Raw genomic sequence first — 25,992 nt, 5'->3', positions numbered from 1 at the left:
AAAGAGTCGAGCTCCAAGAAAGAACAATCACTAGACTTAGGACTACCCCTAGAGCTAGCAGAGCAGGAACAGAACAAGAAGGAACTCTCGTACCAGCTTTAGAAGACCAGATCCAAATCTTACAAAGAGAGCTAAGATTAGAGCAAGTGCAAAGGTTGCACATTGCAGAGGGATCATTGGCCACAGAGGAGAGGCTCACATTAGAAAATCAAACACTATGGACAGAGAATGAGGCCCTCCGCAAACAGCTCCAAGATCTACAAGAGCAACAAAGAAGAGAGACAGAGACACCACAAGAAGAATCAGGTGGAGCAGCCATAGAGCTACCAGAAACTGGAGAGGCAACCACAATTGAAGATCCAGCCCCAGCTCACGAGGTGGCCTCGACTTCAAGAATCTCTGAAGAAGAAGAACAAAGGCTCCATGACCAAATAGAAAAGTCAGCAGAGGAGAGTGCCAAGGCGGAAATGGAATGGGAGAGGAGACTCCTCATCTCCATTAGACTTCAGGGATTAGACACAAAAGTGCTCCATGAAGAGTGGATGCAACCCAGCCTGCCTTTCCCTTTGATGAAATTTGAAGTGCTAAAGACAAAAAAGAGAATAGAGGAGGAGCAGTATGTCGCTCTTTACGAAGGCGACATCACAAAGGAGGAACAGTCAAAGAAGATAGTAGATTCACAACCTAGATGGAGGAAAGGTTGGCTGAACAAATACCCAGCCTACCTCATCTATTTGGTGGAGGCACCAAAGGAGATTCGGGAGAATGCAACCTTCTGCCCGGTGCCAAGAGTCAGAAACTGGAAAGAGCATGGCAAGATTGCAGAAAAGAAGCCAAATTGGCTTAATTATCCCAGGATGCCAGGACCAAAGGTAGGAGAGAGAATAGGTAAAGCCTACATGGTGAAAACCCTAACGGGCATCATCAAGCTCTTTACTGGCTTGATGCTCAAGAAAATCGTGTCAGATGCTCAAGAAAATCTGCAGGACTCTCTTAGCTTGCATTGAAGTGTTCGCGCCAGATAAAGCCACGACCTTGAGTCTACTATCGACGGCCGACACAGTGACTGATATGATATATGATCTTTCATTGCAGCCTTCTCCAAAAGTGTTGCACCTCCTATACCAAAGGATTATATTTTTGCCTAGCTTCCACATGCAAACATTCGAAGAAGCTTTCTACACCGGCTTTTTCACCAACGAAAGCAAAATATTCGGCCCAACCTTGACCATCGGCAACCTACGATACGAATCACATTTGTAGATGTTCAAGACGACAGGACTTTATTGGCCAAGCATAAAAGTCATGTCGGGGACGACATGAACGCGGAGGGGGGGAGTGTTGAGCCAGCAGAGGATCACACCCACATTTTTGCTCACACTCATCATTTTTGTAACCATTGATTGTAATAAATGTCTTTTCGACATTGATTTTGATTGGAGCCATTCATTAAGTAACGGGACTCAATTGAGTTTCCACCTTGTAATTCCGAAGTAATTTCACTTGCTGATGTAATTAGTTAGAGATGTTCTCACCTCCAAGGCTGAGGTATATAAGCCAAAGTTTTGTAACCTAAGGGTAGAGTTTATATTTAATCAAAGTGAGTTTTTGGAGCGCCGTGACTGTGTTTGAGAGAGAGAGAGAGAGAGAGAGAGAGAGAGAGAGAGAGAGAGAGAGAGAGAGAGAGTCTTATCTACTTGCTACGCGAGCTACGGAGCCGCCATTGGAGAAGCGACACCGCCATTGTGTTAGCAACGGCAAGAGCTACGCACAGATACCAAGAGTGCCCGCTATCGGCTTCTATGTGTGGTAAGTTCCTACGAGCTTCGGTGTGAGTTTTCTTCCAACTCGTGTGTCGGAATGGAGTGTGCAGCATATCTATAGAACCACAACGAGTAGAGCTACGCATTAGTACCATCGGGGTCAAGTTTCGGTCACCTGTATTTTTCGGCCTGTCTTCATACGCGTTTGCCGCACGGAGTGGTTATAGGTTGATTTTGCAGTTCAAGTCTTTAGGGTGTTGTTCTTACCTAGTGTATAGACTTCCGCTTGAGTTTGAGATCGATTCAATGATTCTAGATCCTGTTTCGTATAGCATTCGTTCGTAGTACGGATTTCAGTCACTTGCGTATTTTAGAACTTAGATTTGATTTCCTTAGTAGTGATTGTCATTAGAAGGTCGAGTAGGTGATTTGACACCCACCTAGTTGTTTCCATGCGCCTGCGGGTCAAGCTCCGTCCTCGTCTGACAAATTCTGTTGTTGGTTGAGTTCTCGCTATTTAGCTTCCGCTAGCGACATAACCGCCTTAACAGTCGCATAATGTGCTCCAACAGATTTCCAAGTTGAAGTCTCAGAATGTTTTCAAAGCCTGGTATGTCTGGCATTTTGTTTACTGGAAAACTTCTCTTGCTGCTCATGACCAGGTACGGATGTCTTGTAGTCAGAGACCCATCCCGACAACTAACAATGTTGATTTATCTTCCAATGAAGAAACCCTAGGTACTTAGTTGGATCTCACTGGTCAAAAGAGAAAGGCCACACAGGAGGAAGCTGGTAGTTCTAAGAGACCAAAAACTACATTGGCCAAGAGCAAGGCTTTCTTGAAGCAGCTAGAAAGTCAGGTCAAAACTTTGTCTACTGAAAAATCTCCAGTAGACCAGACTTTGGTTGGCTAGGCAGACCAGCCTCCAGTAAAGATTATTGTTGGGACCAACCAGCAAGCAGGGTAGAGTTCAGTAAACACCAGTGCAGACAAAGACCAGCCAGATAGGACCAGTGCTGAGTAGTTGGTAGTTCATACTAATAAGGGAAAAGGTCCAACATTTTCTAGTCCAATTAGTAAAAGTCCTATCCCTTTCAGTGAATTGGCTTTAGCCTTAACCAAGAAGGACAGATTACAATAGTTGCAAACTCACCCACTCACAGGAAGATTAGTTCTGCACAAACCTGACTTTACCACATTACCATATATGGCTCCTATTATAGTTTATGAGCCAGTTTCCTCTAACCCAGCAATGGTCAATGATGGCTGCCCCATGCTTATCCAATCATCCTGGAATACGATTGTCAATGCTTTGGGACAAATGTTGGATGCCTCAGCGTCAATGATGAAGTGACCAAGTTAAAAGCTGAATTGAGGAACATTGAGCAGCAAGTCAAGAAGTTGAAATAAGATATAAGGGTGCAATCATTGCGGCATAGTGTTCTTGAAAATCAGTCAGCTAGGACAATTTAGACACTAGAAGGAAAGCTGTCAAAGCTTGAGTTTAAGATGAGGCAGTTAAATGAAGAAAAGGTAGAGGCTGAGAGAGCTGCTAACAGATTTAAAACTATTCTGAGGATGAAGAGAGTTGATTTCAACTCATTGCTAACCAGCCACACTACATTGAAAGCCTCTTTAACAGAAAGATACATATACAATAATTTGACTGATATACTGAATCCAGAAGGAAACACCGTCTTCAATATGGATAATCTAGGGTGCTCATGGAAACAATGCAAAGTGATTTGTAAGATAAACTTTCTAAATATAACAGTGCTTTGGCAAATCAAGATATTATGGCCTATATTAATAAGCAGAATGAGCTCAATGAGGATTCTGAGAAAGCAGAAGAGAATGAGGAAGAGAGGGAGGATGAACCAGTAGACAAACATGATGAGGATAATGACTCTTGTCCATCTCCACCTTCAGGATCTAGTGCTGGTGGATCAGCTACCACAGTGGGCAGTCAACCCAACACAGACCAGCCAGACCAGTATAAGGATCAATAGTCGGGAGATCAGCAGGCTGGTGATCAACAACTCGGCAACACTAAAGATTCCTCAGTACACCAGTCACTCCACAGTTTAGATGTGAAAGGAAAAGGTAAAGCTGTGACTGAGATTTTGAAAGGTGATGAGCAACACTCATTACAGTTCATCACACTAAATAAGAGGCTAAGACATCAGCAAGCTCCTATTACAAGGATGTATCTGGAGGATGATGTTCTTCTTTCTGATTTAGAATGCTTTCAAAGACTGTATGTCGGCACCAGAGAAATGATCCAATATTGGAAATCAGTCGCTTTCCATGATCAGGAGTTGTGCCAATTACCTGAGCATCCTAGCAGAGTTCAGCTGCTAGAGAGAGTACCTGAATTGGCACTAACCTCTAATGATAAGCTGGTCAATCCACACTGGCAGTGGAAGTCTATTGCAGAATGTCATTCCCTAGCCATTGAGTTAGAGCTCCTGCTTGGGAACATGCCTACATATAAATGTATGAAAGAGGTCAGAAATCAACTAAAGGAAGTCCTACTGCAAATGCAAACTAAAATACTTTATCCCATTGAGCCTATCGAGGATATACTCAATTTCGAGGCATGCAAAATTTCTTCTTGATTTCATTTTGTTGAGTGTCCTATAATCTACACACTAACAAGAAGACCCACCTTTCTTGTGGAGAAACCAAATAGGAGCATCAATTGGATTTACTCTAGGTTGTATGAATCCCTTGGCCACCAGCTTGGTTAGATGCTACTCTAACTCCTATTCTTGAGATTTGTTCAAGCCGTAGGGAACCTTGCTGATGGGGTGCACTTCTTCCATGAGTTCAATGTAATGATTCTCCAAATTCTTGAGAGGGAGACATGGTGGGAGATCATCCTACAAGAAGAGATGCTCATACTTCTTTAAAAAATATGAGTATTGTTTTGTGGTGTTGAGGTCTTGAGCCATTCTAGTGGTATAAATGAATGTTGCTTGGCTCCTCAATCTAGCTCACACTTAGCTTTCAAGAATGGATTTCTTGCTCACCTCAAATAACCATGGGAAAGGCACCCTTGGGAGAGAAAGTGCGTGTGCTTTCTTTCCAACTAAATTGTGGATCATGCTCACAAAACCACTTTATCCCTAAAATAATATCAAGACCAGTGAGAGGAGAAACAACAAACTTAAGAAGAAAAGATACTTGTTGAACAAAGTATAGCACACTATGACATGCATGCATGATTAAAGAGTTCATGCCAAGAGAAAATCCAGGCACGTAAATGGCAGTTGTTGAAGTAGCTTCTAAGCATACTTTCTTCACAAGAGAATCACCAATCATATCATGCACACTACTAGGATAAAAAAGATCACCAAAAATTAACCATTCACATGACAATAACACTTAATGAGAGACTCATCAAGACGATCATCAGAAATTTGGGATGCCCTTCATGGCTCAAGTAGGACACTAATAGACGATGTGGGTTCTTTCTTAGGTGATTCCTTAGAACAATCTCTTTTTTCATCTATCCCTTAGGGTGACACTTAAAACATTGTTCTTCTTTTTCATAAGTGGTTCATTCTTCAAGACTTAACCATCCTCCTATTCCTTTAGCAGATTTTTCATCAGGTGTCAACTTAGGGATTTATTGAGTTTTATCCTTTTCTTTATTGAATGTTAGGTGAAGAGTTTTGTTCCTTAGCTGTAGAGGAATATTGAGAAGAAGAAGAATTACCATTGTTCTTATCATTCTATTGGTTCTGAGAATTCTACAAGGTACTTGAAGGTGACTTGTTCTTCTATTTGGCCTTAGCTTTGTTGTGATTCATTTCTTGCTTGAGAGTGATCCCAATGGCGTCATTGTAGTCATTGGGTCATAAGAATATCACATTGTATTTGATTACTCATCCAAACTAGAAAGGAAATTCTCCTTGTCATCCTCATCCGACCTATGCAATAGAACACCTAACTACAAAATATGATTAGAAAAAGATAAAGGAAGTCTCATTTTGCTTGAACTCTCTCCAATCCTCTTTTCAATCAATCAAGGTCATAAAGTGATACTAAGCTTGATTTGGAAGTTGGTCCAACTATAAGATAGGAGGGGCATGCCATCCGTGGCATGCTCAAGGTGTGTGGCCATCTATCCCTCTTGCAAAGCTTGATACCAATTAATAGCATGACCTGACATATACATGGTGGATGTCAAAACTTTATTGTTACTATTCTTCTTCCTAGTCACAAAGTAAGCTTCTCAGTGACTAGGTAATTGGAGTATCTGTCTCTTCTTGGGCTACGTGATGACTTGTTGATCTCTTTGGGAGCTTTGAACCTCAAAGAGAGGAACTAATAGACCAACTCTTGCATGCATTAGTCTCGCTAGGCCTCACTCTCTTACTTAATATCTACCCTCTTTTCTTCAGTAGCTATAGATTCGTGGTCCCTCTCTAGAGCCATTCTTTCCTTTTTTATCATGGCTCGCTGAGATTGATTTAAGTGACATTTGCCTCATTGTCTGTATATTGATTTGTCAATTTCAACTTGCAAAAGATTTGCGTTGGTTATATGGTTGTTAAATTTTGGTATTTTGTTTGTAGATATTGTTGAAGATCTTGATTATGACGAGGCACAACAAATTATCAGCATGGAGAAAATTCGATGTTGACAGTCAAACTTATCAATCATTGCTAGCATTCAGAAGGATGAATCCAACCTAGAGGTAAGCCCTTGAGTGACAAACAATGCAAAGAATTATGTTCAAATCACTTTGTTTGGAATACACTTTTCAGAAAAAGTGGCCACGCAAAGGGGAATCCACTAGTAAAGCTCTCTGACTTGCAACATGTGGACTTAGCTTGAGTTCATCTCCAACAATTTATCTGTCAACAATGAACTATTCCCAATAAAAAACCAGATTGCCATATACTTCATTTAGCAGTTCTATGCACATTACATATTGGGCAAGAGAGTGAACTGGGATGATAAGCCTCCTAACGTGGGTGTTGGGCTTGGTCGCAGTACTGACAAGGTTTCAGCATAGAATGAGCAAAGACCCCAACCATCCCAAAAGCGTCCTGTCATCCTTTTACCAAAGGAGAATGAAATCATTGTGGAGATGTCAAGCCAAGGAGTTGACCTAGCAAGCTAAGGTGAAACTCCTACAGGCTTGAGGTTGAAGATGTTAGAGCTTGAGACACAACTTGATGCCACTAGGAGAGAGATTGTACTAGCTCAAAGAAAGCTTGCAAAGTACAATGAGAAGTTTGGTCCCCTTGCAAAAGAAGATTTTGCAGCTTCCATAGCCAACCTCAATGCATTTTTGGTTGCACCAACCAACTCTGGCTCTGATGAATTTTTTTCATAGATAATCTGGAAATATTTCATATATGTCTCATGGAGGCAAGGTACAAGGTCCAACATTGCTTGGTACTTTGAACAAATGCTCTTTGATCCTTGTAGCATTGCCACTAGACACATGGTGACAAGACTTGAACTTCAATCGAGATGCAGTTCATCCTGGAACTATTTCATGCACGTACGTCCACTCATGACCACGAACCATGATGCACGAAAGAAATCTGTAAAAAAATATACAATTTTAATTTTAGATTGATCCTTTTTATTAATCACACATGAAGTATATGTTTTATTAATTGATAATGCCCAAAAATTATAAAGTACATAGTCAATGATATCCAACAACAACTTTGCATTGTATGAACATATCCAAAAGAGAATATAGGTCACTGTTTAGGTATTTGGAATAAATTTTGGATACTTTACACCTACAAATGATAAGAATTGTACCCTAAATAATACTTTGTTGCATTGGATCATCTCGAAGTGTGAGCATAATACTCTAGCTCAACAAGATGGTCATTGGTTACCAACGATCAATTTCAAATTGTAGCAACATTATCATGATTTTTTACAAATCACATTGGTAAAAACAATCTGTATGCATAACTTCTTGGAAGTGTGAGCAACTACTCTAACACAAAAAGGTGATAACATCGTTGTAATTGAATCACTTCTAGCGGTACAAGATAAACATCAAGTACGGCCAAGAAACTTGAATTGGAAATATACCCAAAAGTATGAGCAACTGCTCTAACATAACAAGGTGATAACATTATCATATTTGAAGCAGTTCTAATTGTACAAGATAAGCATCAAATATGGTCAAAAAGCCTCAATTAGAAACTTCGTCAACATTCTGCCATGTGTGACTAGATCATTCTAGCACAAGGACTCAAAGAAATTCTTAATTTGAATTGATTATCTCCAGTGCGAGTAAACACTTTTACTATGTATAATGCAACTTAGATGATTATTATCTCCAAACTACGTACATTGTCTATACATTCCATGTAGAAGCCCCCTTGTGAAGTTAGAATCCAATTTTGACACTTTGCAAACAATGATATTATTATCTATAGACCTCCTTGGATTCCAATAAAATGGTCATATGAGATTATAGGAGTGATTAATAGATCTATGCTATGGTCCCATTCAAGCTTGGTTTTCTTTGGTGCACACGACCGATAGCTATGATCAATTTTGTGTCTTTCTACCCCAAGGTTTCCCTATTGAACTAGGATTATTTTGGATTGCCCATTTAGTCATCTCATGATAAAACAAGTTCATTAGTAGGTTAGGAACTCTCCCATTATGTCTCCTATGAGACTTTGCATTGTGGAGTCCACTAAAAGCTCCTAGACGTGTGTAGAAAGAGGTCTCCAAGAGCTATCCCCAAAGGATTAGCAATTAGATAATCCAGTTTCTATTCATAAGGCTCTTGCCTTGGCAAACGTGCATAAAACCCATGCAACTATACAGGGTCATCTAAGAAGCCCAACTAGTGGGGCATTACCATATGTGCAAAGAGGAGAGAGAGATTCACACTCCCATGCACAAGAGAAAATCATTGTGCTACATGAGACATGGGAGAAGGCAAGCATTCCATTAAAACTATGATCACCTCCACCCACTACGCACACACACATTGTCCTCACTTAATGTCAAAAATCAGCCCTCTCCCAATTTTGGGCACCCCCATTTGGGATCAATCTTTTGGATGTGTGTGTTGGCTTGCAGGTTGCTCTCCTACTGCCATGTGTCAACACCCCAATTGGTTTAATTCCTAGTACCCTCTAGCTTATCAAGTCCTATCAAGGGGCCTATATCACTTTTATTGAGCGTGTCCACTTTCTACTAAAGACGAATTCTAGTGCCGATTGGCACAACCATCTCGTAGTTGCCTGGCCTTTTTAGCTTCAGCTTGCAAGGCAGGGTTGCCCATAGCTTGTTGCAACCTAGTAACAAGATAGTTCACAAACATGGGGACATCATTAGTAGCACCTTCATGTGCAACATCAAAAACGCCAATATTCATTCTACTCTCTTTATTATTGTCAACCATGCAAACTACATTTATATCTATGCTAGCTACTTTGTACTTTGGCAACTCACAACTTTAGTTGCTACTTTTCTTTACTTTTAAAAATTAGCTCTCAAGCAACCACATCTAGGGTTTAGAGACTGTTGATTGTAAAGAGTAGTGGAGAGGGTCTAAACTTTCTCGGTTGATTATGGTTTCCGTTGAGCTTGCTAGTAGCTCAATAATGGTTAAGCCAAAGGCAAGCCCCGAAAGACTCCATTATTAAGTCTATAGTTCCCAACGTTGTACCTCAAAGTAAGTTCCTTTCAACCGGGATAATAAATACCTGTCCCACTTACCCTCTTGCAATGAACATGGCCAACTTTTCATGGAAAACTTAAGGACCTCTCTTCTTGAAACCGATGGCTCTGATACCAATGTAACAGAATATGATAATATTGATTGTAGCGGAATGCAAGTAGCAATAGTGAGCATTTCCTTAAGAGAATCCATAAAGAGTATAAGGAGAGTACTTGAGTAAAGGTAGCAAAATGAACATTATACCTAGTTAGCTTGGCATGAACAATACTTCCAAAAGAGAGAGAGAGAGAATTAGAGAAATTGACAATAGTTGAGGACCGAATTTTCTTGGAGCCGGCCCCCCCTCCAAAAGACTTTTGTATTATAGATTCTCCCTTGAAGAGAGACTTGGTACAATACATATCTTTTGTTTCTTGAGGCCTTGTTGATGCCATGAATATGTTAAGCTTCATGCACCAATAGTATGCATGTAACTAACTTGCAAAAGCATTAACTTGTCCATGGCCTCAATCCCAAGACCTCAAACACCTTCAAAGGTGGAGAGAGCTAGCATGGAATGAGGGAATGGAAGAGGAAGAAGAGTAGGAGACGAGAAAGAAGTACTTTCCTCACTATAGATTACTCTTGGAGCTTAGCTTAGCATAGTAATATAGGTGGTAGAGAGGATGAGCATGCCATTCTGATGGGGCATAAATAATAAAATGAAACAAGAGTCCCCAAAGAGTCGGTCTAACGGTCCTCTCAACCTAAAGGTTGTGGGTTCAAATCCCCTGCTGGATCTCTAGAGGGACATCTTGTGCTCACTTGGTGTTCATGTTGCTAGGGCTCTTGCCCTTGGACACTCAAGTGCATCCTCCTCTTGGGGTGGGTCACCCGAGGAGCTGGTACCTAGCTAGTTGCTACGAGTTCTCTCGATCATTCCCAACACATGGTGCATCAATTAGGTGGCCATGGTGATGCCTACACATGGCTCTTGCACGATGGTATGCGCCCCTTGCCCGACCATGTAACATGGCTAATATTTGGAAGGGATAAACACCTCCCCTTGTGGACCCTCTGGTGTGTCATAAAAATAAATAAAGCAGGAGGACAACCTAAATTGCGTGGAACTGATGATTTGGCAGGCTGCTGTATGGATTTCTGCAGATAGCTGATGGCATGGCAGTGTTCTACGGATAGCCCTTTGGGCGCTTACATTTGGACCATATTCTTCTAGTATCTACTGCTTTTCATGTAACCGCTTCTGGATAACCAAAAGCCTTCAAATATTAACTAAGGGCTCACTCTCTGGCATTCTGACTGTGGAAGATGCAGAGCAGAATCGTGGGGTTGTACCTCGTTGAAGCAATATAAAGAAGGGAAAATTACCAAAATACCCCTCTAATTTGAGGAAATTCCCAAAATACCCCTCAAATTTCAAAAATTCCCAAAATACCCCCGATATTTTGTCATAAATTCCCAAAGTGCCCTTCAAATTTTCCAAAATTCCCAAAATACCCCTGGTTGTGAGAGTAAATTTCTCGAAAAATAAAATTTTTTGTAGGTCATCACAAGAAGAGTGATTGTCTATCGTGCAAGATGCTAAAACTACAATTTGAGTTGGTTACATTGGCTTTGGAGATGAATTTCTTCATTATTTTTAGACATAATTGCCTTTTTGGCGATGGTAACTGGTTACAAATTACCTGCTGAGCACTCAAAAATGGATCTCAATTGTCAAAAACGAATGAAGATTAGAAAATCTTGAACAATCCAACCAAAATAGATACAAGGGTATTTTGGGAATTTTTGAAATTTGAGGGGTATTTTGGGAATTTCCTCACATTAGAGGGGTATTTTGGTAATTTTCCCTATAAAGAAATACCAAAAGGGGCGCCACAATATGGGACCAATGCACTCTGGAGGTGGAACTACGCCACTACGTTGCATGTGAACTTTCGCTCATTCAGTTTAGTTGTTCAAATTGCTTAAAAGTTTGTTCGGTATGTTCTTTTGTGTTGGCACGTAGTGCCGATCCCATTATAGTCTTCTTCTCTCTCTATCACTCTTGTGTTCAACTCTTTTCGGATAGATGTTTGAGGTCTCTTGGATTAGTTTCCCATGACGTTAAAAATTATTTTCTTCTTCTTCTTCTTCTATCACTCACAGAATCTTCACTGAGAGTATCATTCTCTCTTCTCTCTCTAGTCTACTATACATCTCTCACGTGAAGTAAAAGGAACTCTCTCATGCAATAAAGAAACCTTGAGCACTCATCCTTATCTCTCACGTGAAGTAAAAGGAACTCTCTCATGCAATAAAAGGAACCATAATCACTTCCGTTGCACGTTAGAGCTGCCTTCTGGCTATTTACCTACTCAACCAAACTTTTGCACCTGTATAGGAGACCCTAGGGATCACCTCTCCGGACATTGAGTACATGTAGTACTAGGCTCCAATACTGTAGAGAAAGCACCACAGCACATCAGCACAATCATCCACTAGTGTTTTCCTATCCACCTCAACCTTGGCGTTTTTAGCATATCGTGAGCATTCACCGTAAATCACTTTTGCTGCACATTATAGCTGCCTTCTGGCTATTTACGTGCTCGAACAAACTTTTGCACCTATATAGGTGACCCTAGGGGTCACCTCTCCAAACATCCAGTACATGTAGTACTAGACTCCAATACTGTAGAGAAAGCACTACAACAGCACAAGCATCCACTAGCGTTTTTCTATCCACCTCAACCTTGGCATTTTTAGCATCCTTCTGCGGGTCAGCATAGCGTTTTTGCAATAGATCAGCCCTACACTTCCCCTGCATCCAATAGCCTCATCGCGTGCAGATCCCAGCCCTCATCATCAGTGTTTTCAATTTTCAGCCCATCCTCGACATCAGCCGTGCCAGGCCATAACTATAGCGTCGTCGAGTTTGCAGATTCCCGTCAGCATCCCTAACATTTTACATTTTCAGCCCTTTAGCCTCGCAAATCCAAGCATTTGCCGCAAGATGCCATCAACATCTCACCATCTAAGACCATTGTATCACCATTTGTGCAATCTAAAGCAAATACCTCTCAAAATGGCAAACCTATTTCAATACTGTGGGATAAAGTTAACAAGGTATTGGTGCAGATTTAACTCATGTGTTTAACAAACCTACGCTCAAAAGTTATGCTGTTGAGCTGCAACAGTCAGATAAGAAAGGAACTCTTTTCTATATTCTGCAATCTTGAAAAGCCTTCACATGGAAAACTCTAGTCTATATTTGAAGGTTTATGCACGATCGATTTCTGGTCTTCTTGATGCTATTTTGGATGGTAATAACATGGGCAGGAGGTATATATGGTGATTTCTTATTGTTGTTTATTTGGGCAGAGAGGCGGAGTTGTCACAAGCTTCCATTGGTGCTGCATCGCCTTGTAGCAAGTGACATGAAAACAAAAAATCAAGGAGTTGTCCATGTAGACAAGGGAGGAGTCTCGGAATTCTGGTGAGACAACAATAGATGTGCATCCTCATAACGCTCTCCGGCAATAGCGTCCTCATGAAACAAAGCCAGAATCTCCTCCAGCTCTGCTTGGCTCAGCTTCACATTGAGGGCACCCACATTTTCCTCCAAATTCTTGACCCGAGTCATGCCGGGAATGGGTACGACATCATCCCCTTGGTGTTGAACCCAAGCAAGTGCGAGCTGTCCAGGTGTGCATCCTTTTCTTAAAGCCAACTCTTGTAATGCTTGAAACAAGATCTGATTCTTTTCAAGATTTACTCCCTGCATCCTTGGCTGCGCAATCTACACTTTCAAGTACCGGGCACACATGGCAATCAATGCAAGAAATTGTGATTGCAACAAATTTTGAGGTATTATTCGGCATATAAATGATTTGGCGAGTTTATCCAACAGCAAAGCGTACCTTGCGGAAATCTCTTTCTGTTGCACTTTCTAGGATTTTCGCGCCAGCGGAAAAGAACCCTCGACCAAGAGGGCTGTACACAACTATTCCAATCCCGAGTTCCCTGCAATCAATGTGAGAACAAGATCGTCAGCCCATTTTCCCAGTTGACAACCACGATAAACACAGCATGCATATAAATGTATGGTACTGGTGGGCATGCTCGACACATGACGCACATGCGCCCATATACAAGCCTGGAGAGTAGATGAAATCACCTGCAGGTGAGTATGATGTCTTTCTCCGCATCACGCGACCACAAAGACAACTCCAGCTGGACTGCACTAATGGGGTGAATTGCATGGGCCCGTCGTATGGTTGATGCCGAAGCCTCGGATAGCCCTAGATACTTCACCTTTCCTTCCTCCACTAGCTTCTTCATTTCCCCCACCTGTAGAGCAGAGCACATAAAAACTCAACATGAGGAGACTCTGCAAAAACGCATGCAAAAGAATTTGTGCCTGTAAAATACGCTCTTGCTGCAGAGTCTTTTGCATCTGTTTAAAGTCATATGTTCAATGTTTTCATCTGATTAAAACCTTGTATGGAGGTAACCTCACCGTGACTTCGCAAGCTGCACGCACGTATGCAGGATCTCCATTGATGCCAAATGTGCCAGTATCCTACATGCGCACACAGATAGATGTTTGTAGGTCGCATACATTCACAAGAAGATTTAGAATTTTTCTCATGTAGGAAAATGGAGTCCTTTTCAGTATTTTTCCTACAATGCATAACATCATGAACTTCTGCGAGGGAGGCACCGCATACCTAGCTAGGTACAATTGGGGGTAGGGGACCACCGGCCCGCGCACCATGTTGAGGTAAGTCACAATGTGAGAATTATTGTGAGAATCTGTTCAAAACTTCTTGTGATTGGGAGCGGGTATTTACTGACAAGTGCGGGCACGGGCACGGGCACGTGCGTGCACAGAAGCAGCTCATAATTACATTGGGTTGATCGGCATTTTGGATTGTGGGATCATCAACAAATGCATACAAACACTGGCTCAAGCAGAATACAACATGCCACCTTAAATCATGAAAAAACAATAGTGTTATATATTTGTTGCAGAATATATACCTTGCCCAAGAGGAGCTCGTTGGTGAAGGGGCCATAGACATCAGAGCTGTCGAGGAAGGTGATGCCGGAGTCAATGGCGTGGCGAGTGAGGGAAATCATGTCGGCCTCGGGCTTGGGGGGACCATAGAGGGAGGACATACCCATACATCCAAGGCCCTGAGCGGGCCCTGCGACCCCAAATGCACCGACTTAACAGCAGGTGGAGCCATGCAAACAGCAAGTGAATTTTCTTTTGTAGCTAGCCTAGCAGTCGATGAGACTAGAACTGCGCTTTGGACTTTTACACATGACCTGGGCCCTACCGTATTCCGCAGTGAAACTTGGTGGAAGCCCTTGATGTCCGAGGGGATGAGGTCCCTGGAGTGCATGGATAATTTTTGGCTTTTTGAAAGAAACCCTTAGTGTTGGCTTTTTTAAAAAGAAACCCTTAGTGTTGAGTGGTTAAGGGGACTTTCATAGTTTTCAGTGCATGTTGGAGACTACCTTTCATTTTACATCTTGTCTTTACTTTTCTTGCATTCTATTGTTTGTTTTAGAATGCTAAAGTGAAGTTTCACCTTACATAATTTTAGTAAATTTTACACACACACACATATGTTTTTTTTGCATTCTATTATTTTAGAATGCTAAAGTGAAGCTTCACCTTGCATAGTTCTACTAAATTCTACAACACACATATATTAATTAGTTCTTTTTATTTTACCTTTCATTTCACAACTTCATATGGCTTTACATTTCTTACATTTTATAGCATGATTCCAATTAATGTTAACATTCAAGAAAATCTCTTTTATTAAGCGGTTGCTGATCGAGTTTCCTCCTCACAAAGAAAAAAATCAGAAATACTAGCAAAAATTTTAAAATTTGCAAAATGTTTGGACGACTTTCTCACATATTTCATCCGTTTTTCTTTCATTTACCATGGTTTGTCATAAAATATAATATCTAACTTTACCAAATGATTTTCTCATATTAAATTGATCATTTAATGTAGAAGAATAAACGGGAACAAGAGTTAGAATAGAGATATGTGCTTCTAAACCTGTCTCAACAAGGGATCAAAAGGAGAGATGGTTGCATTTCAATAGGGGTCCAAAAGGAGATGGTCTATCAAAGAGCAATGTGCAATAAGTGCTTCTAAACTTACCTCCGCAGGGGACCAAGAGGAGAGACGGTTACATTTCAATACAGGTTTAAAAGGAGGTAGTCTATCAAAGAGTAATGTGCAACTAATGAAGCTTAAAGGACCTTAGGGTTAGCTTCATTAAAGACCTCCAATGGTTAGTGTTAAAAGTCCTTTGACCTTAAGCAAGCTAGGGCTGAGCTTGGAGGTGGGAACCCGACCTAAACTTAAGCAAGCTAGGGTTGTGCTTGAGGTGGGAACTCGACCTAAACTTAAGCAACCTAGGGTTGTGCTTGATGTGGAAACCCGACCTAAACTTAAGCAAGCTAAGGCTGTGCTTGAGGTGGGAACCCCACCTAAGGTACTTGTCATGCTTGATGACTAAGGTACTTGAGGTACTTGTCACATTTAATGAGGAAGTTTCTTGAGAAGCTTCCTATGCATGGGGGGTAAGATGCTTGAGTCAAAAAGAGAACCTACTCACTTAATAAGGAAGTTGCTTGAGAAACTTCCTATGCATAAAAACTTCAAAGTTTGGGGAATTCTAAAAGAACACATGGGACACATGTCAGAATCTCACTAAGCTTAACCACATGGTGTGCTTGAATGCTATTGGTTGGGCTAAAGAGGGGTCCAATGAGATTCTACTTCCATCTAACAAATATCTAGATATTTTCAGGCTCTCTCTCGAAGGGGTAAGGAGGACACTTGTCAAAAGACTACCCATATGCTTGACTGCATGCTGGATGTGATTAGCTAGTCCAATGAGCTTGTAGCAAGTAGAATTTTTGTCCAAAGTAAGAAAGGGGGGTACTAGGGGGATATACTCCACACACACACACTCATTTGCAAGGCTATTCTCACTTGGTGAAAGTTGAGGAACACCACCTCCTTCTCCAAGCTTGTGAGAGTGAAAGCCTACACCAACACTCTTGGCTATGGAATGAAAATCCAACCAAGAGCTATGCTTCAATGCTTAATCTTGCCATCTTCTCCATCTTCATTACTATGTTATTATATATGCTAGCAAGAAGAGTAATGATAAGTGAGGAACTATTTCTTTCTCCTATGGAATGTTTCTTCTTCCTCTTCCCTATCCTCATTTCCCGCTAGCTCTCTCCACCTTCGAAGGTGTTTGAGGCTTTGGGACTGAGGCTTATGATAGTTAATGCTTTCTTCAAGTTTATGTTATGCTTGTGATGCACGAAGCTTTCCATCTTCATTGCATCACCTAGGTTACAAGGAACACAAAGATTGTATTGTACCAAGTCTCTCTTGATGAGAGAAACTATACTACAAATGCCTATTGGAGGGGGGACCGGCTCCATATGAATCCGGTCCTCAACTATTGTCATGTTCTCTAAACTCTCTCTCTTGCAAAAGTAATGTTCATGCCATGTTAACTAGGTACCATGTTTATGTTGCTATCATCAATCGCGTTCACCCGCTATGCTCACAAATTAATCTCTCAAAAGTGCTTCACCTAATTTCCTAATTCCGCTATTCTCAAAGTTCATAGGCCATTTCCATTACATTGATATCAGAGCATTAGGTTTCTCTTTTCTTGCTTAAGAAGAGAGGTCCTTAAGTAGCCTATTAATGGTTGATTTTGTTAATTATATTAGGGTAAGTGGGACTGGGATCTATTATCGGTTTTGTTGAGCCCACTATGTGGTCTTAATAATGGAGTCTTTTTAGACTTGCCTACGACTTTACCATTATTGAGCCATAACAAGTCTGAAAGGAGCTGTCCCTCGGCAACTCCGCTATGTTAGACTCACTCCACTACTCTCTATAATTAACCAATTCGAGCCGTGGGTGTAGATACTTAAGTGCCTATTTTCAAAGGCTAAGAGGAGTAGCAACTAAGGTTTTGAATTGCCAAATCATACACTAAGTAAACACATAAGATCAATTAACATGGCTGACAATAACCAAGAGAATAGAATGAACATTGATAACTTTGATTTTGCACATGAAGGTGCTAATGATGATGCCTCCATGCTTGTTAATTATCTTGTTACTAGGTTGCAACAAGCTATGGGCAACCCCTTTTTGCAAGCCGAAGTTACTCAACAACTTCGTGCTTATGGGATTTTCTTTCCTCTCAAAGAGGAGAGAGAGCTTAGGAGGCCTCTTGGTGAGACCCTCAAAAGAAGACTCTCTCCCATATGAGAGGAGTGAAGGAGTACGAGCGGAAGTGCGATACGAGAGAGAGTGCGAGAAGAGGATCACGACGATATGGTGAACTCGCTCTACTGTAAATGTGTAGAGCATAGTGAGTTCTTATTAGGTTTTTACAAAAGAATATGTGTACATACCTAGCAGTCCGCCCACTTACCTGGGCGACCACATTGGGCTTTATACCCCAACAACCTCCCACTTAAAGTCCAATGTGGTACTTTAAGTGTGAGAGAAGCTACTCTACAAGCTAATATACAAGAGATGTAGAGAAGTGATGTACTACCCAACACCTAACTACTTGCGAAAATGCGCAAAGCTCTCTGAGGGAAGTCCTTTTGTAAGTAGATCAGCAGGATTTTTTGTGGTGTGAACTTTGACAAGCTGAAGTTGCTTATCCTCGAGCATTTCCCTGATGAAATGATACTTCACATCCACATGCTTTGTCTTTGAGTGATAAACTTGATTGCGAGCCAATTGTATAGCACTTTGACTATCACAATATAACACATGCATCTCTTCTTTGATTCCCAAATCTGTTACTAGTCGATTAAGCCAAATTGATTCTTTGCATGCCTCTGATGCTGCAACATATTCAGCCTCTGTAGTAGACTGAGTAACACAATCTTGTAATCTAGAACGCCATGATACTGCTCCACCAACCAATGTAAAGACATACCCTGACGTAGACCTTCGGTTGTCAAAGTCACCTGCATAATCTGAGTCTGTAAAACCCTTTACACTTAGCTCCTGACTCCCATAGCATATACGCATACTCTTTGTAGCTTTCAGGTATCTCAATATTCCTTTCACTACCTCCCAATGTTTCTTGCCTAGGTTTGACATGTATCGACTTACTACTCCCACTGCAAATGCAATGTCTGGGCGAGTAGCAATCATTGCATACATCAAACTACCCACTGCAGACACAAATGGAATCTTATCCATTTCAGCCTGTTCTTCCTCAGACACAGGACAATCTTGTTTGCTAAGTTTCACATATGGTGGCAATGGAACACTCAGTGCCTTTCCCTTCTCCATATTGAAACGTTGCAAAACCTTGTCAATATACTCTGTTTGAGATAACCAAATCAACTTCTTTGATCTGTCTCTCTCAATGCGCATACCAAGTATATGACTTGCCTCACCCATGTCTTTCATGTCAACGATTTTGCCATCTTTGACTTCAAAGCTGAAATTTCTTCCAAGTGCTTGCCAGCAATCAACATGTCATCCACATACAAAATAAGGATCAGCCAACTACCATCCTTATCCTTCTTTGTATATAGACAGTGATCGAACTCACTACGTTTGTAGCCTTGAGAAAGCATAAACTTGTGGAATTTATGGTACCATGCCCTCGGTGATTTTTTAAAGCCATAAAGACTCTTTAACAACTGGCATACCCAATCTTCCTTGCCTTTCTCAACAAACCCTTCTGGCTGCTGCATGTAAATTTCCACATCTAAATCACCATGCAAGAACGTTGTCTTGACATCCATTTGGTGCAACACCAAATCTAATATGGCAACCAATGCAAGAAAGCATCTCAATGTAGTCATCTTGACCACCGGAGAGAAGACTTCATCAAAGTCAAGGCCTTGTTCTTGCTTAAAGCCCTTGGCAACACGCCTTGCTTTGTACTTTGGCTGACTATCATGAGCGGTGATCTTATACCTGTAAACCCATTTACAAGGTAGAGTCTTTTTGCCCTGTGGTAATTTAACTAGCTTCCATGTCTTGTTTTTATGCAGAGCTGTCATCTTTGACTGCATGGCCAATTGCCAATTCTCGGAGTCCTTCATTTGCACTGCTTCCTTGTAACATGAAGGCTCATTGCAATCAGTCAACATGACATAGTTCATAGATGGAACAAACCTTTCAAGAGGTCGCGTGACACGTCCAGATCTACGCACAATAGGTGGCTCAGACTCAGCCACAACTTGTGGTTCCACTCTATCATGTCCTTGCTCCTCTTGAGCCCTGACATTTTGTCTTGCACGTGCAGGTCCATCTTCTTGGAAGACAACTCTTCTAATCTCCTCAACCCTCTCTGGTTTAGAATGATATTTGGATTCATTAAAGTGAACATCATTGCTGCGGACAACCTTTCTGGATTCGGGATCCCAAAGTCTGTACCCCATCTCACCAGAATTACCATAGCCTAGAAAGATCCACTTTCTACTCTTTGGCTCAAGTTTGTTCCTAAATTCCTTTGGAACGTGAGTATATGCCTCAGAGCCAAAAAATCTGAGATGCTTGTATGAGGGCATTTTGCCTGACCATACCATCTCTGGCACTGAATCCTTCTACAAAACCTTGCTAGGAGATCTATTTACAAGATGAACAGCTGTTGATACAGCTTCAGCCCAAAACCCATTTGGCAGCAGTGCATTAGACAACATACTTCTGACCTTCTCTTGTATGGTCCTATTCATCCTCTCAGCAACACCATTTTGAGGAGGATTTTAAGGAGCAGTAAGTTCACGTTTTATACCTTTTGACTCACAAAAGTCCTGAAAGGCCTTTGAAATATACTCTCCACCATTGTCAGTGCGTAAGCATTTAAGCTTTTTGCCACTCTGATTCTCCACAAGTGTCACAAACGTTTTGAAAACACTAAACGCTTCATCCTTGTGCTTGAGAAAGTAAACCCATACTTTCCTCGAGTAATCATCTATAAATGTCATAAAGTAAGAAGCTCCCCCTAGAGATAGGTTAGGCATAGGTCCACACAAATCACTATGAACAAGTGCCAACCGTGTATCTCTTCTATTGCTTCTATGCTTATGTGGCTACTGTGTTTGCTTACCATACAGACAATGTTCATAGAATTCAAAATCATTAAATGAAAATCCAGGCAAAGAACCAGAACGAGACAAGATTTCCATTCCGTTCTTGGACATATGTCCTAACCGGCTATGCCACAAAGAAACGTTCGGCTGCTCGGTTACATTGATTACATTTTTAGAGACATTTGAAACATAAATCATGTAAAGTCCTCCAGACTTTACTCCATGTTCTACTGTCATAGAACCCTTGGATATCTTCCACATGTTCTGTCCAAAAGTGGTGACATAGCCAGCATCATGAAGTAAACCTGTGCTGATCAAGCTCTTTGTAATTGCGGGAACATGTCTCACATTCTTCAGCGTAAAAGAAGAGCCATTCTGAAACTTCAATTGAACATCTCCAACACCTAAGATCTCACATGTCTACCCATTGCCTAGCCGAACATGATCTTTAGTGGTCACATAAGAAGTAAACCACTCCTTGTTTGGAGACACATGAAGTGATGCCTCTGAGTCTATAATCCAGTCACTCAGTGCATTTCCATCAGATGCTGTAAGAAGAGCTGAGTCCATTGTATTCTTCAAGAAGTAGATGTCTCCTGACACTAGACTGTCATCCTCTGCAACAGTGTTTGTCACATTTATTTCTTGAATCTTCACTGAGGACTTGTTCTTCTCACCATGGTCTTCAGCTTTCTCTTTGCCTTTTTCTGCTTTCCATTCTCTGCAGTCTCTTTTCATGTGACCCTTCTTGCCACAATGGTAGCATTCTATGTCACTCTTGCCTTTAGCACTGCGGGAATTGCTACGAGACTGATTCCTCTTTCCACCTTTGTACTTTTCTTTGGTCCTTCCCCTGACAACTAAGGCTGTTCCTTTGCCTTTGTCCATTGTCTTTCTATTGGTTTCTTCAGTAAGCAGACTTCCTTCTACACCTGCTATGTTCAAACCATCTAGAGGTGCAGAATTACTCAAAGCTGTGCGAAAAGTGTCCCAACTTTCCGGCAATGTGATCAACAGGAACATAGCTCTAACAGGTTCATCAAACTTGACACCTTGAGCTGACAACTGACTATAGATTGTGTTGAATTCATTCAGATGATTGGACATAGGTGTCCCTTCTTTCATCTTCAAGTCAACAAGCTTCTTAAGCCAGTATACCTGTGAAGCTGCACTCTGCTTCTCATAAAGATCACTCAGCTTTAACCATGCTTGATAAGCCGACATCTCGTCTGCTACATTGAAGTAAACGCTTTCTGCCAAAGTTAGCATAATGGTAGAAAGTGCCAATTCATCCATTTCGCTCCATTCATCTTCGTCCATATCTTCTGGTTTTATCCCCTTGAGCTTTATAGGTTTTATATTCTTCTTTTGTACCAACACGTGACAAATCTGCTGCTTCCACAATGGGAAATTGGTTCCATCCAGCTTCTTGATATTGTAAAGAGCAGTGTCCTGTGATCCAGCCATAGCTACGCTTCACAGTAGTTTACTTTCCTGGGGAAAATTCGGCAGAGTTTCCCCTGTAAACTGACCTCTGAACCAATATCAACCTGTCAAATGAACCAAGAAAGCTTCAGATTTTGCAGAAATTTTGGCAGAGTATCCTTTGTAAAATGGCTCTGGTGTACTAAAAACAGACCAAAAAACAGCTCAAAAAACCACTGTCTCTCTAACACTGTAAGCTGTGGGTAAACCTGTCCTGCACCTGTACTGTCTCTGACTGTCCTGTCACTGTCCTGTAAGCATAGACTGCGACAATGCCTCAACGACAGTAAAGCAAAGATGCAATCCCAACTGTCTAACTCACAGTCAATACATCCTAGCTGCCTATCTAAGGGTGCTCGAGGGATCGCTCCAAGACCTGTATCACCGAAAGGATCTCAACATTCGAGAATCCCCCAGCTCAATAAAACCTCACTCGACCCTCAACAAAGGCTGCAGTAAATCTCACAGTACATAGACTTCCCACAAAGTCATACATCCACAAATTTCCGACTATATGCTGTAACCGCTGCGGCGGTTGTTTGCTGCGTGACTCACAGCCAACAAACCCTCAACAGACATACATCATCTCTGACAATACATACCATGTGGAAGTACTTGCAATGTCAGGATGAAATCTGGAATATCAAGCAGCAAACACAAGCTACCTGATGAACTAGTGGATGCCGCCTACAGTCTATGTGTAGATGCGCTTGTGTCGTATGTGACACGCCTCCAAGAACTGTGAGCCGTCCTTCGATGTGTAGACAACCACAAATCAACACTCTGGGAGTGTCGATATCCTCAGCACCTGCAGTCGTAGGCCGAAAACCCCAAATTTGCAGAGTCAGATCTGCACCCGTCGAGACCACGTAGTCAAAAATGGCCTGCGCAGACCTTTGTCGAAGCCGAACGGTGGCCGAGATGACCTCAGAATGAAATTTTGACAACACCAAGCCCTTGGGGCTTACCCATGAGATTTGGGGCCATGTCTTCTCTTGTCGAATCTCACTCCAATCTGAGTTGGTGACTCTAGCCTCCTGCAGTGCTGCCCCGAGCCTCGATCTGAGCTCTGATACCAGTTGAAGGAGTACGAGCGGAAGTGCGACGCGAGAGAGAGTGCGAGAAGAAGAGCACGACGATATGGTGAACTCGCTCTACTGTAAATGTGTAGAGCATAGTGAGTTCTTATTAGGTTTTTACAAAAGAATATGTGTACATACCTGGCGGCCCGCCCACTTACCTGGGCGACCACATTGGGCTTTATACCCCAACAAGGAGGAATCCAAAGAGCGAGAAAGTAATGACTCCCTAGGTTCCTCAAAAGATGTGGCTCCATGAAGATGGCGGTGTAGATGATTGCCAACTCCTCCCAAGAGGAAATGGTTAACCCATAGTCGTTCTCTTGTCACTCTAAAAGGGAAGAGAGGAAACAAACGAAGAAAAGGGTAAGAAAGAGGAGGACATCACAAATCTTACCCTACATGGGGAAGGTCACAAAAGTTAAAGAAGTTCAAAGAGGGAGGAAAGATTATCTCTTTTCTCACCTATGATGGAACCTTCGGTGCTACCGACAAAGTATTGATTGGCCTTCATCCAACAATTTGATGTGGCCTTTGGAGACGAGGGCTTCACAGAGTCCTCCAAGCTACACCATGTAGCTATGCACTTTCAAAAATCATCTCAACAATGGTGGGCTAGCCTTTGTGGCAAAGGCAAAGTCCCAAAGACATGGAAAACTCTATGAGTTTCCATCATGAAGCAATTCCTTGCAAGTGATGCAAAGGAAAAAGTACTTACCAAATGGTGAAGTTTAAAGCTTCTCTCTGATGAGTCTATCCACAAATATGTGGACAAGTTTGGGATTTACATCTCAAGACTACTATCTTTCAAAAGATATACTTTGCCGTACAAAACAAACAATGTGCGAGATTACCCAAAGAGATGGCCGAGTATGTCAACTCTCAACAGCCTACTTTTATCACCAAAGTAATCCACCACACCATGGTTGCTTCGTGCATCAATTTCCAACAAGGGGCTAGACGGAATGTCAGGATCATGGAAAATAAAGACAAAAACGATGCCAAGGGAAAAACCAACGCCCAAAATTCTTACAAGGCTATTCCAATAACAACAACAATTGGTCCAAGGAGAAGGGAGTTTACAAAGGTAAATATAAACTCTCTCCTAAAGAGCTAGAATCTTTTAGTAAGGACCACAAATGTTTTAAGTGTGGGGAGCAAGGCCATGGTTATCGTCCTTGCCCCAAGAGAATTACCCGCAATGAGACTCCTAGAGTCTCTATGTTTGAAGCTCCAAAAGAGGATGCTCATTGCCAAGGATTTCTCCTTTCCTATGCTTGGGGAAAGATGCAAGATCATGATGCCTTTATTTTATTTGACCCTAGTTCAACTCACAACTTCCTATCCATGGAGTTGACCGCTAAGCTAGGCACAAGCCCACAAGATGGGAGATACATTGAAAACCAATGGAGCTATCAAGGGGCAAGACATCTCAGTTACTTCTTTCATTGGAAAATTAAGGCTTCATGTCCAAATCTATTTGGACAAAGATAATTTCTTCATCACCCCTCTCAAACATGAGAATGTTATCGTTGGGGCACCAGGGTTTAAGCACATGGCTTCCAACATGAAGTTCCATGAAAGGAGAATCTACTTCACTACAGGGAAAAGAGAATGTGCATAGATGCTAATGAGTTGGGGAACACCATATCCCTGCAATAAAGGGAATTATATTTGTCTAATTTTCTAAAAGGATTCCAAAATGTTTTCATTGATGGCATCCCTAGTGAGCTATCTCTAAAATGAGGGATGATGACCATGCAATTGAGCTCCTATCAAGAAGCTCGCCACCTAACAAGCCTCCTTATCGAGTTTCACAAGCTCAACAAGAGGAGATCATGAGGCAAGTGCATGAATTCGTTAAAAAAAAAAAAGGGGGGGGGGGGGGGGGGTCTAACTCCTCTCCATTTCGTTTACCATTGCTTTTAGTGCAAAAGAAAGACAACACATATCACATGTTTGTCGACTATAGAGCACTAAATAAGATCACTATCAAAAATAGATTTCCTATGCCACAGGTAGAAAATCTATTTCATAATTTATAAGTTTTGGACTGACAAATGCTCTAGACGCATTCAAACTCATGATGGACAAAAATATTCAGGCCATCCAAATTCTCTTGAAGAGTACAAGCAACACCTCCAGGTAACCTTTCAAGTTGTGAGAGAGAATAAGCTTTTCATTAATCAAAAGAAAAGTGATTTTTTTCTAGAAGAGATTCAATACTTAGGTCACATTATCTATAAAGATGGCACCTGTATGGATGCAACAAAGTTAGAGGTAATAAAAAGATGGCATAATCCAAGGAATCTACAAGAGGTACAAAGCTTTGTAGGTATGTGTGCCCATTACATGACTTAACAAAAAAATAACGTTAAGTATTCATGGACTGCAAAAGTGCAAGAAGCTTTTGAGAAGTTTATCTCTCAACGTGTGTTCACACTACTAGAACTCTCAAAGCCATTTGAGGTCCAATCTGATGCTTGTGGTGATTGCCTTGGAGCTATTTTGCTTCAAGCAGGGCATGCCATAGCATATGAGAGTCAAAGACTCAACTTCAATAAGTGAGTATTGGGCAAATACAAAAAAAAGCTATTAGCTATTCTATATGCCCTAAACACGAGGAAACACTATCTCTTGGGGTGTGAGGTCCCCACCCCGTCGTCTCAAACGACGGATCTGATGGTAAACCTGGCGGCCACTAGATCTACAGCGGAAGCAAACAAAGTGGTTTATGGTTCATCTAGCGGACGATCTCTCATCACAAAGTGAGTCGAGTTCGAGCCTACTAGCATCAAGATCTAGTTCCACCCTGTAGGGGAAGCGTGATTAACTTATCTAGCGATCCTAAGATCC

The 25,992-nt window shown here is 41.5% G+C and overlaps 1 protein-coding gene across 1 annotated transcript in view; it reads right to left on the bottom strand.

The window, feature by feature from the left end:
* Positions 1–12,719: 12,719 nt before the first annotated feature.
* The window catches only part of LOC147447686 (putative aldo-keto reductase 2), a 52,582-nt gene continuing 39,309 nt past the window's right edge, over positions 12,720–25,992 (bottom strand). The window contains exons 2-5 of the mRNA XM_086523662.1: positions 14,474–14,640; positions 13,608–13,780; positions 13,351–13,453; positions 12,720–13,220 (exon numbers count right to left, since the gene is read on the bottom strand). Coding sequence (XP_086379788.1) covers positions 12,882–13,220; positions 13,351–13,453; positions 13,608–13,780; positions 14,474–14,640 — 782 coding nt within the window. The 3' untranslated portion in view covers positions 12,720–12,881. The remainder of the gene's footprint in view (positions 13,221–13,350; positions 13,454–13,607; positions 13,781–14,473; positions 14,641–25,992) is intronic.

The sequence above is a fragment of the Adiantum capillus-veneris genome, chromosome 11 (assembly GCF_014529385.1).
Source record: "Adiantum capillus-veneris isolate H3 chromosome 11, ASM1452938v2, whole genome shotgun sequence".
Taxonomy (NCBI): domain Eukaryota; kingdom Viridiplantae; phylum Streptophyta; class Polypodiopsida; order Polypodiales; family Pteridaceae; genus Adiantum; species Adiantum capillus-veneris.
Note: the sequence above shows the minus strand (reverse complement) of the source record. Positions and strands in the feature narration are given on the sequence as shown.